Source organism: Chanos chanos, chromosome 14, assembly GCF_902362185.1.
Source record: "Chanos chanos chromosome 14, fChaCha1.1, whole genome shotgun sequence".
In the NCBI taxonomy this organism is placed as follows: domain Eukaryota; kingdom Metazoa; phylum Chordata; class Actinopteri; order Gonorynchiformes; family Chanidae; genus Chanos; species Chanos chanos.
The window spans coordinates 13428666-13443495 of record NC_044508.1 but is presented as its reverse complement, the minus strand read 5'-3'; the positions used below and the strand labels follow the sequence as shown (position 1 = coordinate 13443495).

The 14830-nt window shown below is 40.9% G+C and overlaps 1 protein-coding gene across 1 annotated transcript in view; it reads right to left on the bottom strand.

The window, feature by feature from the left end:
• The window catches only part of tp63 (tumor protein p63), a 41916-nt gene extending 27507 nt beyond the window's left edge, over nucleotides 1-14409 (bottom strand). Inside the window, exons 1-3 of the mRNA XM_030791062.1 lie at nucleotides 14357-14409; nucleotides 7087-7221; nucleotides 6554-6683 (exon numbers count right to left, since the gene is read on the bottom strand). Coding sequence (XP_030646922.1) covers nucleotides 6554-6683; nucleotides 7087-7221; nucleotides 14357-14409 — 318 coding nt within the window. The remainder of the gene's footprint in view (nucleotides 1-6553; nucleotides 6684-7086; nucleotides 7222-14356) is intronic.
• Nucleotides 14410-14830: the final 421 nt, after the last annotated feature.

Below are 14830 nucleotides of genomic sequence, written 5' to 3'. Positions count from 1 at the left end.
CTGTGGTGTCTTATTCCATTGGTAGTCTGACTCTTTTAAATGTGTATTCTGGTGATAATTAACAAACAGGAGGAAGAATAGTGGACAACCAATATGAATCTCCCTAACATTCCTTAGACTGGACTCTTACCTATTTATAGTTTAAGAGTGTAGTGAACCCGTTGCCTTGTCTGGTCTATTTTTAAATGTTCTCAGGGTTTCTATGAGACTCCTGGTAGCACAGCCTGCTTCATACATTAGTAACTCTGTGTTTAAATATAACTTCCTGGTATCCATTTAAAGGACTGTCTTGACAAATCATATCACCAAAATCATAGCTAATATCACTACTTTTAAAACAAACAGAAGACATTGCTAACTTCACCCCACATCAGACTGTGCCAGAAAAGCATCACTTAATGATCTTTTCCAACTTAACAATCAATGAATAATTAAATGAAAATACATTTTAAACAGAAACATCTGTGTTCGTTGTCTGAAGCTGCACTTGCTTGTAGCGCATCTCTGTGGTGCAGTTATAATGTGGAGGACCATAACTGAACACATAACGTTAGTTGCTGAGTTTGGCATGGGTTTTTGGAGCAATACGCATTTATTTATCTGTGAGGAAGGAAGCAAACTGAACTCTGGTGGTCAAACAAAGGAGACTGGCCATAGCTGTGTCAGTTACCTTAAAGGTTGTCACGGGTAAGACGACTAGATTAGTGCCATATCATGTGTCAGGTTACTAGTGTTTGGGAGACACCTGTCTAAAACGTTAAGTGCCTCCATAGGCACTCTGGAACATCAACAGTGAAGGGGGTGGAGCATGAAAGATCACTACTGAAGGTTTTTTTAAGGTTACAGCAGACTAACCAATCAGAACAGGTTTGGCACCTGCTTTGGAAAACATACACAACATGTGTGCAGGCAGTGGGAGTTCATTAAGAAAAACAAGAAGCATGACCAACTGACGGAGAAAAGAAGGTCTCTCAAGGAAAAAGAGGAGAAAGAATTTTTTTTTTTTTAAAGATAAGAAATTTTTTCATATTTCCTGTTCAGCTATGAACTGATGAGTGACTGATCAATTTATGAGTCATCCACAAAATGAACAGTTGAATGCAGACGCTACCTCTGGGGCAAATCAGAAAGAGAGACAGATAAAGAGAAAGAAAAAGAAGAAGGAGAGACAGAGAGTGAGTGAGTGAGTGAGTTAAGGAGGCAAGAAAAGATATTGATCTCCTACATGCTATTCAATACACAACAAAGCTCCCAAAGAATTACCATCAAAAGTGAGGGCAACTACAGCAACATCAACCAAGTGAAAGAAAATAACGTCTTACACTGTTATGTGACTGTATTCAGCTAAATTAAAAATTGTTGGACAATATTAGTATTGAGTATGAGCAATTTTGATTTAGGCTTGTGAAGAGTTCACTGATTAGTGAAGGTATTTGTATACACCAGTCATTATATTCTTATGTAATCTTAATCATTTTAACACATATAAACAATGGTATTCAGTTAAATGTAGTTTTTAGAGTTTTTAAATGTAGTCTACTCATGGGTGCCAGTTTCTGGAGAACAATGATAAAAGCTGAAGCTAATGTCAGTCATGTCCCAGACAAGACACCTGTAGTCCTCCAGAGACAAAGGACTAGTACACCCTTAAACAGCCAACACCTGCACTGAGAACTTCTACGATTGCTTTACTGCATAATTGGCTCCAGAACCTCTCCATCCTGTTTAGACTTATTTAAATAAAAGTTCATTGCTCACCACCATTGCTTGAGGGAGAAAAGCAAGATCCTGTGCTAAACTGAAAAGTCATACAAATGAGCTAAAATAAAGGTTGCCTGCAGAGCTCTGGTAAAAGTAACTTTTTTTGTTTGTTTTTTTTTTGTCTGAATGAACCTGTTAAAAAAAAAATAGCAATGCATAAATAAGGAGTAATTTATGAAAAGAGTCTTTTTTTTTTCTCAGGCTACCTAAAGCATTTAGATGCTCCAACTGTGAAAAAGACTGAACACGAAAAAAAAAAAAAATCCTTTTTTAATCTTCGATGACGTTTGTTAACCAGCAGTCAAGTGGCAAAGCAAATTCTCTTTTATCCTTTAGGCTATTTCTGGAAAAAAACAAATCTGGTAGATGAGAAAAAAAAAACAAAAAAGAGTTCTCACTCCTCCCTCTCCCCTACTGATGTGTTCACATGTTTGCTGTGCGTCTTCCACGGAACCAGATGTGCCACTGGCGGGAAGGGCCGAAGTGACGTGAGGAAGAATTAAAGCAGGTAAAGCCTTGATGCACACCATGAGACTCCTCAGCTAACACGGCAGTGTGTCTCTCCTACTACTACAATCCATCTGCCAGCTATTAAACTGGACCAAATAAATCAAAGAGACAGGATAGTGGGAGGGGTCCGAAAAGAAAAGAAAAAAGAGAGGGAACAGTTAAAAAGATTTGATGGAGGGAGAGAGAGAGGGAAAGAGAGAGAGAGAAAGAGAGAGAGAGAGAGAGAGAGAGAGAGAGAGAAATCTATTCGGCTGCACCTTGGCAGTGCTTGTATTTGCTGCAGGCTAACTGGTGGAGCAGGCTAAGAGGGACCGTGATTTAGCAGTTTAACACAGGAGCCACTAAACTGGGTATGAGTTCACAAAATGATCAGTCATTCATTAAAACAAACAAAAACAACGTGAAAACAGAACTTTCATTTAAAAATGTGGATCAAACTCGTACAATTAATTCTGCTCTCATGTTCAAAAGTCTGCAGAAAAAGAAAGAAAGAAAGAAAGAAAGAAAGAATCTAAGGGAAAGAGATTTCAACCAGCAAAGAGGGAGTTGCCAGGTAAGAATACCATCTTTAATTATCTTTAATCATCTTGTGCTGAGTCAAACTCTGGCGACAAAGAAAGGAAAGAATTACAAAACAAAGAAAGAGACACTGCCTTAGACTCTATAAATCCTACACTGTGCCAGGAGTGAAAGGCATTTAAAAAGGTTACAAATGATGTTGAACTAACAGAGGGAAAAAGAAAAAGAAAAAGAAAAAAAACTTGAGAATGTACTCAATCTCCATAAGCAGTCTTTTTCCCTCATCTCATCTGTCACCACCTATCCTACAAGCTACATTTTCATTGGTTACTGCTCGTAGCATGCCTCCAAATCTTCCTCCCTCAGCCAGTGACTTAAACAAACATCAGTTGTGTTTAAATTTACTAACAAGATTAATTTCCTACACCAACAGGTACACAATTAACAACAACCGTCAAACTATTTTTACCAGTCATGCAGAATAGCAGTGACAAAACTGGTTAAATCTCAAAAACCCAGAGCGTAAAAGAGAGAGAGATTCCAAACACAAACATGCAATCAGAGCACGCGTTGAGTCCAAGGTCTAAACATTTTGTGTCAGAGAAGATACAGTGCCTCCACACTTTAAAACTTCTTGACGCTTCATCACATTTTGTTCTACCACACCCAGTCTCTGGGTTTTCGCCAGCCCAAACGACAAAAAAAAAAAAAAAAAAAAAGTAGTCAAAAAAAATTATAGTCAAAAAAGCGAGTGTGTGTGTGGTGTGTGTATACGTGCACGTGTGTGTCTGTGTGCGTGTGCGTGTGCGTGTACACATATACATTTATTTACTTAGTAAAAAGTGTCTATATCTGCAATGTAACTGTTTTTCATTTCTAATAAAAAATGAATTTGCTCGCGGTTGTATTGTGAGCCATACGTCCAGCACGCTCAGTTTTTTTTTTTTTTTTATCAGGCTGTGACATCAGCTGTTTGAGGAAGGATATAACCTTTCTCCAGTCTGCCTTTCTGCTACATTCCTCTGTGTTATTTGACTCTGTGCACCTCTCCTCCCCTCCACCCATCCGTGCTGAGGAGGAGACACATAGAGAGAAAGAGAGAGCGAGAGAGACGAAAGAAAGAGAGACAAAGATCTCGGGCATAGCGGCAGGTGCTAGGATAAACTGCTGCCCTGGAGCTACGAAAAAAAAAAAAAAAAACGACGAAAAGGAATCTGAGATTAAAAACTTAAAACCCCCACACAACACAAATAAGTCCCCCTAGGGTAATGAATAGCGAGCATACACTCTACTGAGTCACCAGAGTGGCATGCTGCTGCTTTTTGGGATGTGCCCAGATTTCACCCTGGTAGTAGGTTGCTGCAAACTAAAGGGTAGTGAGTTGAAGTGGAGGGGTAGGGGGCTGGTTGGTGCGTGAGGTGCACAGTGTTTTGTCAGGAAAGCACTCTTCACAGTTTAAAGACTATTGCCGCCCTAATGACTGGGACTATGGCACCACTGCCAGTCTCTGGACTCATAGGTGCCTGTTGCCAGCTGGGTGGAGGTTGGTTAGTGATGTGCTCCACCACACCCCATGTCTAATGGAAGGAAAGCCTATGATGAGGAGGGTGTGGTGACAGGGGGGTACTGAAATGGGTGGTGATGAAAAAAGGGAGTGGAGGGGGGCATTAATCACCAGATCAAGAGAAAACGACCCCCCTCGGGGCAGAGAGAAGCTTGCGTTACTCAGTGCCTTGCAACCGGAGGATTTTTCTTTTTTTTTCTTTTTCCCTCTTCTTCTTCTTCTTCTTCTTCTTCTTTAGTGCTGGACAACAGCATTCCTCTTCAGGGAGTGGAGCAGTCAACTCATCCTGAAGCCCTCAATAAGAGCCCAAGGGGTCTGAAACGTCAGCTCCCGCTTCAAATTTGAGAGAGGCACTTTCCACTGTTCTTTGTTATGTCCAAACACAACTACAGAACTATATGTGCTGACGGAGAACTAGAGAACTTTACGTGTTGGCGGAGAACACCTGGGGGCAAAACAAGACCAGCCCCCCCCCCTCCAAAACAGACAAAAATAGAAAAAGAAATTTCAGGGAAAACCAACGTTTTGTGATAAATCTTCTCACTGACTCAATATCCCGAGATGCAGAAGAAAGCGAGATTAAGAAAAGAACAACCTTAGCAATCCAAGACTAAACATTTCAACATGTTCAGTATCAGCATCTGTGTGAATGTAATTAGTGTAAAATATATAACATCTCACTTACGCTGGAGAAGAGACTGTCTGGCTGGAAGGAAAGGCATATATTTGCTCCATCTTCAAAATGCATTGGCAAATCAGGCTGAATTTCCCTCAGATCTTAAGCTTACAGTTAACAATTTGCTCCAAATTTGCTTAAATGTTCTACCTAAAACTAACAGTTCCGTCATAAAGGATTCACATAGCAATAAAGAAACAGACCCTCAAGCAAAATGGTGTTTGGCTATTTATCGCTGCCAATCAATAATAGGTAAATGCTTGTTCCTACGTTATAATGCATCACTGGTACCAAACCCAATCAGAACCGGGGACGTATTTATTTTACTCAGGAAAACCCCATCTTTAACGCATGTTTACACCCCCGGATGTTTAAGCTAACGGTTTCAGCTGGGGGTTGCCACTAAATTTCCCAGTACTGAAATCGTTCATTTGGCTGGTCACATCAAACAAAAGAAACTTTCATTTTGTGAGAGCGTGGTTAAAATTTTCGATGCTATTTAGACATATGAGGTTTGAGTGTATTCTAGCATTAGCAAAAATATGTGATACAGCACTTGTCCTTGGAGTTCAAAGAACAACTGCAAATTAAAAATATATGCAAATTCAAACTAACTATGAACATTAATTGCAAATATCTAACAGTTAGAAACTTCCAAGAAATTATTGTAATTAGAAGTGTTTTGATGATATTTGCATTTAAAATCTATGGTTGATGATTTGATATCTCATTTTCATGTACTCTGGATGTAAACACATGGTGTTTTTTTTTTTCTACTCAAGAATTCCCCAAACTGTGTTACCTCTAGGTTGTCTGGGGGATTTCTGCATTTACATTTCAACTGTACTGAGTCTGTTTAAGTATGTTTAAGTATTAGGTTTAAATATTGTTTAAGTATGACAAATCAAGGTGTGTTTCTACATCTGAGAGTCCTCATGTGTGTCACCCAAGGATGCAGTAGTGTGGGCACATTTATTGCCAATATTGTTCACACACAATGATTTTCTTTTGATTGTTGTTCAATGCTTATCCTCTTGAACACACCCATGTCAACTTTACACAAACACAGTCACTTCCTGTCTTGCGAAAAAAAAAAAAAAAATTTTTGTTTTGCAAGAGTGATGTTCATCCCCAGGACAAATTTCTAATCGTGTTGAAATATAGCGAGAGTTCCGAAGAAGCATCTTAGATCGAACACTATTCATCACTGTGGAATGTGCCTTCAATGAGAAAACGTTGGCCAATGACTTTATTATAAAAACCAATTCAAAGGCCAATGAGACCAAAGCAACTCAAAGGCATCACAATGGCGAAAAGGCAAAAAAAAAAACCTTAACTTTAACTGACATGTACAGTCACTTGAGTTTAAACGGAAAACGCTAAATTAGCATGTAGCGTCTGGAATATACTCAAAACAAAAGCAACTCAGAACAATACCTGAGACTTCTGAACCTAGCTGGCGGTTTAAGAGATCATATCAGTGGTAAAAGAGAACCTTTAATGCTTGGGTGTGTGTAACTCACGCTGAAGCTGTTCTCCGGCCCTCGCATGGTGATGCAATCCATGCTAATCTGGATGGTGTTGGAGGGAGAGCCGTCCACTTCTCCCTCTGAGAAGTTGAGTTCAATGGGCTGCACTGAGTGGATGGCTGACCTGGCGCATAAAACAGAGGTTTTGTGTGTTTTTTATTGCAGTTTTTCTCCTGCAGTCCTGGAGAAGCAAGGCGCTGCAAGGTTTTATTTCAGTCCACCGCAAACACTCCTCATTCAATCAGTTAGCAAATTATCATGCCCTTTATGGATGTCCTTAATGCATTTAAATGATTGGAAATTAAAAATATTTAAATGACTTTCATTAAAATTAAATGAAAATTATTTGAATTTCTGGATTAAAAAAATAGATGCTCTAAAACAATATCTTAGGGGCAGTGTGGTGTTACATACTTTGATTTGTAAATTACCAAGCAGGTGTGTTATGCTTTGGCATGCATCCCTGAGGGCACAGTATTGTGTGAATATTTGTGCATGTGATGAGTTTTCTGGTACTGAGCACATACTGATCTAACATATCGAGGAGTTGGCTGAAGACGTCTTGGCTGAGGATGTCTGTGCCCTGTGAGGATTGTGTCTGAGACATGGTGGTCAGGAAAGAACTCTCTGCCCACGCCAGGCACGATGATGGGTCCCGCAATCTACAGCAGAGAGAGAGAGAGAGAGACAGACAGACAGTCAGACAAATAGACAAACAGACAGTCTGACAGACCGAACGTAAATCTTTCACAATATAAACAATAAAAAAATCAGTGCAGACTATAATGTCTCTATCTATATGTCATAGTGACACTGATGTGAAGACACACAGTTTGTAAACAGGTCTGAGAGATTTCTCAGACTTATAGATATCCTGGTTTAAAATTTTCAGGCTATATATTTAGTCAAGCTTTTTTGCTAGAGCTCCTCAAAGTTTCCACTTCAGTGTAAGAGCAGTGTAAGAGCACAAGCATTCATAACTGATTCTCAGCAGATACAAAAATTAATTCTTCTCATTTGAGAGTAACTCTTTTTTCAGAATGACTCAATGTTTTTTGAAGTTTCCATATTAATTTGACTGTAGGGGGAACTGAAACTCAGGAATTCAATTTAGCAAATTAACCCCCCCCCCCCTCCTCCCCCAAAGGGCGTGAGTGTGATTCCAAGTGATACCGGAGTGTGTGGCTGTCTGATGCTGAAATGTGTTGAGAACACTGGATGTCGGTCCAGATTCTTCAACCTGTGGTTTGAAACACTACCCCATGCTACAATCGCCACTCTCCATTGTTCTTGCTGAGGTGGCAGAGACACTGTCGTCTGCGCGTGAAAAAAGTGGAATTCCCCCCAGCGACTATATGATAGCACCTCTGTGATTTGCTGCATTTTGGTATGTGTACAGCTGAACTGGGCCTGCTAGTGGTGGTTGGGGGAGGGTAGGGGGGTTGTATGCATGGTGGTGGGGCTACATGGGGGCGGTGGGGGGGGGGGGGGGGGGGGGGGGGGGGGGGGGGCTATGTAGCTGGCACTTAGGAGTAGAACTGGAATTCCCCTGCATTCTATGTGGGAGGGATATTAATACACTTCTTCACACAGACATCACTAATGACAAACATGAGCTGCAGGGCTTTGGTTTTATGTATCTTAGTGTGGGTGGACCTCTACCCAATACTTGGAGGGGTTGGGGTTGGGGGGGTTGGGGGGGGGTGAGGTTGGGGGTGCAGGGGGCTTGGGGACTGTGCGTGTGGGGGACTGGGTGATAAAAATGATTCTATAGATAGCACAGAGTGTTGAGAGGTCAATTAATCCCGCCGCTCATTCATTTTCCACATGCCAATAAGTACGGCATCCGTAAAATCAGATGCTTGGTTTCAACAAAGTGTGCGTTCTCTGCATAGCTCACGAACCGAAGTGACACCAGGGGGATTTGGGTTACATTAAAACTATAAAAACTCCACAAAGTTATTCAAATATTACACCAGTTTATAAAAACAGAACCTTTACATGGTTCACAGCACAATTCACACACCGATGATCCACCACATACTCCCACACTGAAGAACATTTCAGCTTTACCGAAATCATACGGAAAACAAAATAAGAAAAAAGGATCCAAGCCGGGTCCCTGGCTGGCTTATCTTGTGTCGCGCCTCATTCCTTGTTTCCTCCATTTTTCCTCTGTGTGCAAACAGGGGGTGAGGGAAAGGGTGTGCATTAGAGTAGAATTACTAGGACGACATGGTAATGTCAAGTCTGACACGGGAGAGAAAAGCGCCTTTCAGCCTGTCTGCATGCTCTAAGCCCCACAGATATGGTGATCTGACACAGACAGAGATGCTCGGATACCAAGCCCTGCTAGTCAACTGTCAGTCAAGATTCACAATACCCCGCCCCCTCAACTTGCTTGCTTCCTATGGTAGACAGGAGATATCCATCTAAAAGCAGCTGTGTTTTACACTGTAGAGACATATTAGTTGGGTTCTGAGGCTTTTGTGTATGTGAAATGACCAAATATCCCAAACACAAGAAGTGGGGCCCCGGGTCAGGCACTTACATTCAGTGCATGGCTACCTCCTATTCATTCCTGTTAAAATACACACGCCCTGAAAACGTGAGGACACCTGTGAGAACAGCCAGTCAGCTGAAGACTAAGATTAAGTTCATGTCAGTGTAGAGTCAGTTACTTTGTGTGCATGTTTGTGGTTTGTGTGTGCATGTGTGTCTGTGTGTGTTAGAGAGAGAGGTTGAGAGACAGAGAGAGAGAGAGAGAGAGAGAGAGAGAGTGAAAGTAGTATGTTGTGTCAATGATTATCAAACATTATGTGAAGGATGATGGCATATGAACATAAAAATGAGATTATGATGAAACAGCCTGTTCAAGTATTTCAAGTATTTTAAGATTCAATTCAAGTGTATGAACAGTGTAGGTGTAGCACACACACAGTCTACTGTAACTCCATGGTTTAGAGTAATAATGCTTATTAACACTGTTTGATGGGAGCTCTGAGTTTTTTTCTGAACAAGCCAGGTCAGTGACTCAAATGCTGTAAAATGTCGACAGATACAAAGCACTGTACTGTGAGTTACATGGTATCCTTGCTTACTTGCGTTTCGTGACAATTTTAATTGCTACCTTCAATATCTAAATAAACAAAACAGCCTGCTAGCTTGCATGATTGTAGCTACTAACAAACTTCGAAAGCCTCAAAAACAAACACAAGATATCAGTAAAAGTTTAAATGCGTGTTAAAGCATAGGTTAATTTCTCATTAAAGGGAACTGTTTCTGACTCTGGTTAGTTACCAGAATGTTCCTACTGATAATATTTTAATGAAGGACGTATTTTTAGAACGAATTTCTTCTTTAAAAAGAGAAAAAGAGAAATGTTCAGCATTCATAACCTTTTTAACCCTACTTTTAACTTTAAATTCTCTATGTTTCTTATGAAACGCCCAGTCTTTATTGTTAACTGAGAATGTAGCTTCATTTATTAAAAACCTCCAGAGTCATGTTAACTGTGGCCACATGGAAACTTTGAATGCAATTAAATAAGAGCCAAATACCATATCTTCTTCCTCAGGGTATTTGATTCTTGGTATGCCATTAATAGTATGGAATTATCTTCGCTAATTTTTTGTCAACACGCTCCTCTATGGGCCAAACATTACACAGAGTGTCTAGGGTGAACATTACCGTCAGGGGCTATAAACAGGTACCTCACACAACCTCAGCAAAGTGTTTCTGTCAGTCAAATGGCACTTCTTTTCTGACAGTGTCCTAAGTGGCTTTGGCTTATTAAGTGGTCCTTCATTTGTTAATGCCAGTGATGTTCAAATCTGACACATGTCTCCACCACAGTACCCACAACATGGAATGGTATAACTTATATCTCAGAAATGTAACAGTTATTCAATCTTATAGGGTCTCTCTGCCATTGCTGCCTTAATGAGGATCAAAGATATCTCTCTCATTTCTATATTGTTGTACTTAATATTGTTACAGTTGTTGGGCGGTGAGAACATGAGGGCTATATAGTTTCGTAGCAGGTGTTTTGCGGCTACTCGTTCAATTCCTGGAGACCGGAGATGTCCAGTGGACCACTTAAACCTTCTGACATCATTGGCTCTGGATGGAGCAAAAGGTCCAATCAGAGTTGGAGTATCGATGTTTGGCGGTGAGAAGAACGTGAAAGAACAAGGTAGCAGATCATGTCAACCCTTTTCACCCCTGGGAAATGCTGGGAATTTGCCAGGAACGACATCATGGCACCACATTAAGGTACAGTGCCCACTCATACAAGCATCCTGGCCTTTTTCATATGAGCCATGTCAAAGCTCTGATTTACTGCTGCTGAAATGACACCGGGGATGTTTATAGTCAAATTCTTGACTGCCACGGCTCATGTAAGAGAGCCCGAGTAAGAATAGCAATTTCACTCACATTAGAGATGTCATTTAAGAACAGTAAAGGTTAGCACTGCAGTATAACACCCCATAACTAGAATGTATAGCCCAGATGTAAAAACTATCATCAGAACATAATCGCTTCTTAAGCAGGAAGTGTCTGCACTACTGTCAGCATACTTTGATGAGTCATGATTCCCAACTTCTGGAGCCGTTGAGTTTAAAAGTAAGTGAAAAGAGGTTGGAACACGCCAGCCCCATTTCCAATGAAATCTAGATGTCATACTTGTGACCGCTCATAAAATTCATCACATCATCAAATCTGTGATCTCATCTGGTTTAGTCAACTTTTCCATCAACTTTTCCAGGAATGCTAAAAAAAAAACCATGTAATTCACTCCAGCATCTAGACCTGAATCTCCAAATTGCTTGAGTGATGGATCAGTTTCCAAGAGTTATTAGAAATCACCAGTAGCAGTATTAAATGTTCAGGTATTTCTCATTTTTTATTTGATTCAAAATACCTTTCCCCATAGGTTTGTTGTTCCAAATCTGAGGTCACAAGAAAAAAAAAAAAAGGAAATTTTAAAGTCTTATATTTTACGTTTTATGCCTCTAGACCCCTGGCATCACTTCGACATTTCAAAACACCCAAACACACAACAAAATCTTGGCAAAGACCACTGGAGTTTTGTACTTTTCTTGAACAATGGAAGTGTTCTTTTTTTTTTTGTCTTTCTCTGGGCTTCAGTCAGTTGATCTGTGATAGTATTGTGGAGGGTGTTGGATGCAGTTGGAGAGTGTCTGGTTTCTGAGGGAGCTATGTAGCCAGCCCCGAAGGCAAGGCTGCTCAGCATCCACTTAGAGACACACCAGGGCCCCTCACAGACAGGACTAGGTCAAAGGCCACAGCTAAACAGGGCCGCCCATTGTCTCCTGCCAGGCTGGGCACATCCACCGATGAAAATGCAATCAAAACAAACAGAGCTTCAGGATCGGGGCCGACAAGGAGGGGGCTTCTCCAGTATCTTCATTAATCAAAAAAAAAAAAAAAAAAAAAAAAGAGCCGTTCAAAGAGTCCCCTTCTTATCCCTCCAACCGTGGTTAGAAGAAGGACATGACGGCTGAACAATAGAGACCAGCCCCCCTAAAGTTTCTCCCTTTTCAGGCGCGTGCTTTCATTGTCAAGAGAGGCGGTGAACTCTATTGACCGAGGTAGAAAAATGAAAGAACAATCCAAATGAATTCAAACAAGTGGTACCTCCAACACTGAACAGAATTATCTGTCTCACCTTGGCCGCCGCGTCATTCATCCTGTCCTGCCATAGATAGTGTTTATCTTTCAAATACAATGAAGAATGTATATAGAGAAACTGAATGGGTGGGAAATGGGAGAAATCTCACAAGTGCATACCAAAGAAAAGCTTGAGGACACACCACACTGGACTGGATAGTGCAATCCTTTGTTAAAATCATCAATATGGAAATGAAAATAAATGGATGGAAATAACATTCTTACATGTATTTGTGCAATAATATTGCAGTATAAATGTACAGCATACTCTGTTGCCTTTACTACTGCATCTGTGGAAGAATTGACCATAAAGAGCATAATTTAGAAGTTTACAGGTCTATTTTTGCACTCATGTTTAAAAAAGCTAGGATTTGATTTATTTGTAGTATTTAACACAGCTGTATGCATGTAAAATTCAAATCTTTTCTGAATCTGAAGCTTGCTGAGTGTTGGTACGTGGGTTCCATGTCTGTTTCGTTTACACCTGAGTACACAGACAGAACAGTTGTTTTTTTGTCCTTGAGTATGGAAATCTTTGAGTATGGAAATGTTGCCCCCCCCCCCTCACCCCCAGAGAAGATAAGCTTTTCTGATGGCAGTTGGATTAACGTCTAAAACAACAACCACTGCTGGTATAAGATGTGATGAGGGTGAAAGAAACCTAACAATGCTGCTCCAGAAATGGAAGCACACGGCTGTGTCAACATCATCATGTTCTGCTCAAAACAGTGCATAGTTTGATGACTAGCATGTACAGCTCTCACACAGCACATTGTTGAGTAGTGCTTCCTCTTCAGGGTTTAAATTTGTAGTTTGGTTTCATATGCTTTCAAAAGGAAGTTGTTTGAATGCAATGAAATATTTATAAATGGCCTCTTTTTTTTTTGACAGGAAAACCTGATTGTTGTGGTTTGGCCTCACTTGGAGAGAGGTAAAGCCATTTAATCTGTTCACCTTTCCCTGGGGATATCAGAAGTATCAGATTACTGACCAGTAAAATCCTCCTCTGGATCTCTGGAGATCAGGTGAACTAAGCTGAGGGGCTTCCTCTATCACACTAAAAAACACTGTCTTTTTTTTAGCCTTTAAGACAATTTTCCAGGCAAGTGTCAAAAAATGACAAATTCAGCAAAATATGTGTTATCTAAACTAGACACTACAAAGCCATTTGATGAGCAGATGGAGACTGGTTTGACAAAATTTATTCCAAGCCATTAGTTACATTGTAGCTACAAGCTGAAATTCACTACAGCATAACTCTATGAAGTGTTAAGTCGTAAATAAGGTTTAATCCCATTTGTCATAGTGTGGTTCTCTCTTAGTGAGAGTGATCCACACCTCGGAAAACATTAATCCTAGACCACTGATTTAAAATAGAGAGAGAGAGAGAGAGAGAGAGAGAGAGAGAGAGAGAGAGAGAGAGAGAGAGAGAGAGAGAGGTGAGGACAATGGTTCAAAGGCTCAGACATACCATACTATTAATACATATATATCTAGAGTCCAGTTCTGCTCCTCTTTCCACGGCTGATGGTACAGTAGAAAGGGGAAGAGGAGCCCGGTGGACTGAGGTTTCGAGTGTCTGCCCGCCCTTGCTTCGCTAAACCCTGACGCTCCCTTACGCCCGCATTGCTGCCGTGGATACGCCACACCTATAAATATCAGAGCTAGCCAACAGCTGTATGACCAGACACAAATGTTCCAGAGCTTGTATGCTTGTATCCATATACTGTCTCACCCTAGTTACACCCTAATCTTTTTTATCACAAAACCAGTAGAAACATAGAATACTCTTCCGACAATCCTGGATAATCCTCAGATGATCATCTACAGGAAGAGATTGCTAGCTCAATGAATTTGTCCCGTCCGCCCAAGGAAACCGTTTTGAAAACAGGTGGTGGCCAAATGTGGCCCTGTCAGATCTGCTATCTGCAGTGCGTCCCTGTGTTGGGACTCTCGACTTCTAAATCAAGTGTCCAGAGAAAACTGGCAAGCTCCCCATGTCTATGTGGTGTAACTTGGATTAATAGGTGAGAGTTTCAACAAATGACAATGAGTTCTTCAGGATTGGAGTGGCCAATGGTATAAATGCTCATTTGGTCTTACCTTTGAAAAGTGCGTTCAGGATGGTACTGCACAGCCCCGTATGGAGAAGTCATTTTGCCAAGCTGGGCTTCTCTTCTCTGAGCTCTTCCAAGCTATCAGCAAGTGGCACAAGCTCATGTATCAAAGCGTTCAAAGAGATCAGATGTATAATAAATACATAAATTAAAAAAAAAAAAAGAATATTTAAAAATGAATCAGGAAGATTAAAGTGCTGATAAGATCAAGTGCACAGGAGTGAGTAAAGTGTGGAGCATGTTTTGGTTTGGGGGGTATTTTTTCTACAGCCCACTGGCCAAGGGGCGGCGTTAATGTCAACGCTCTGACCAATCCCAGACAGTAACTGATCAGGGTATCATGATCTCTCAGTTGCTAGGATATAGATATTAAGCAACAGCCCCCCTACCATCCAAGCCCACCCCTCCCCCCCCCCCCCCCCCCCCCCCACCACCACCACCGCACACACACTTTTCCCCT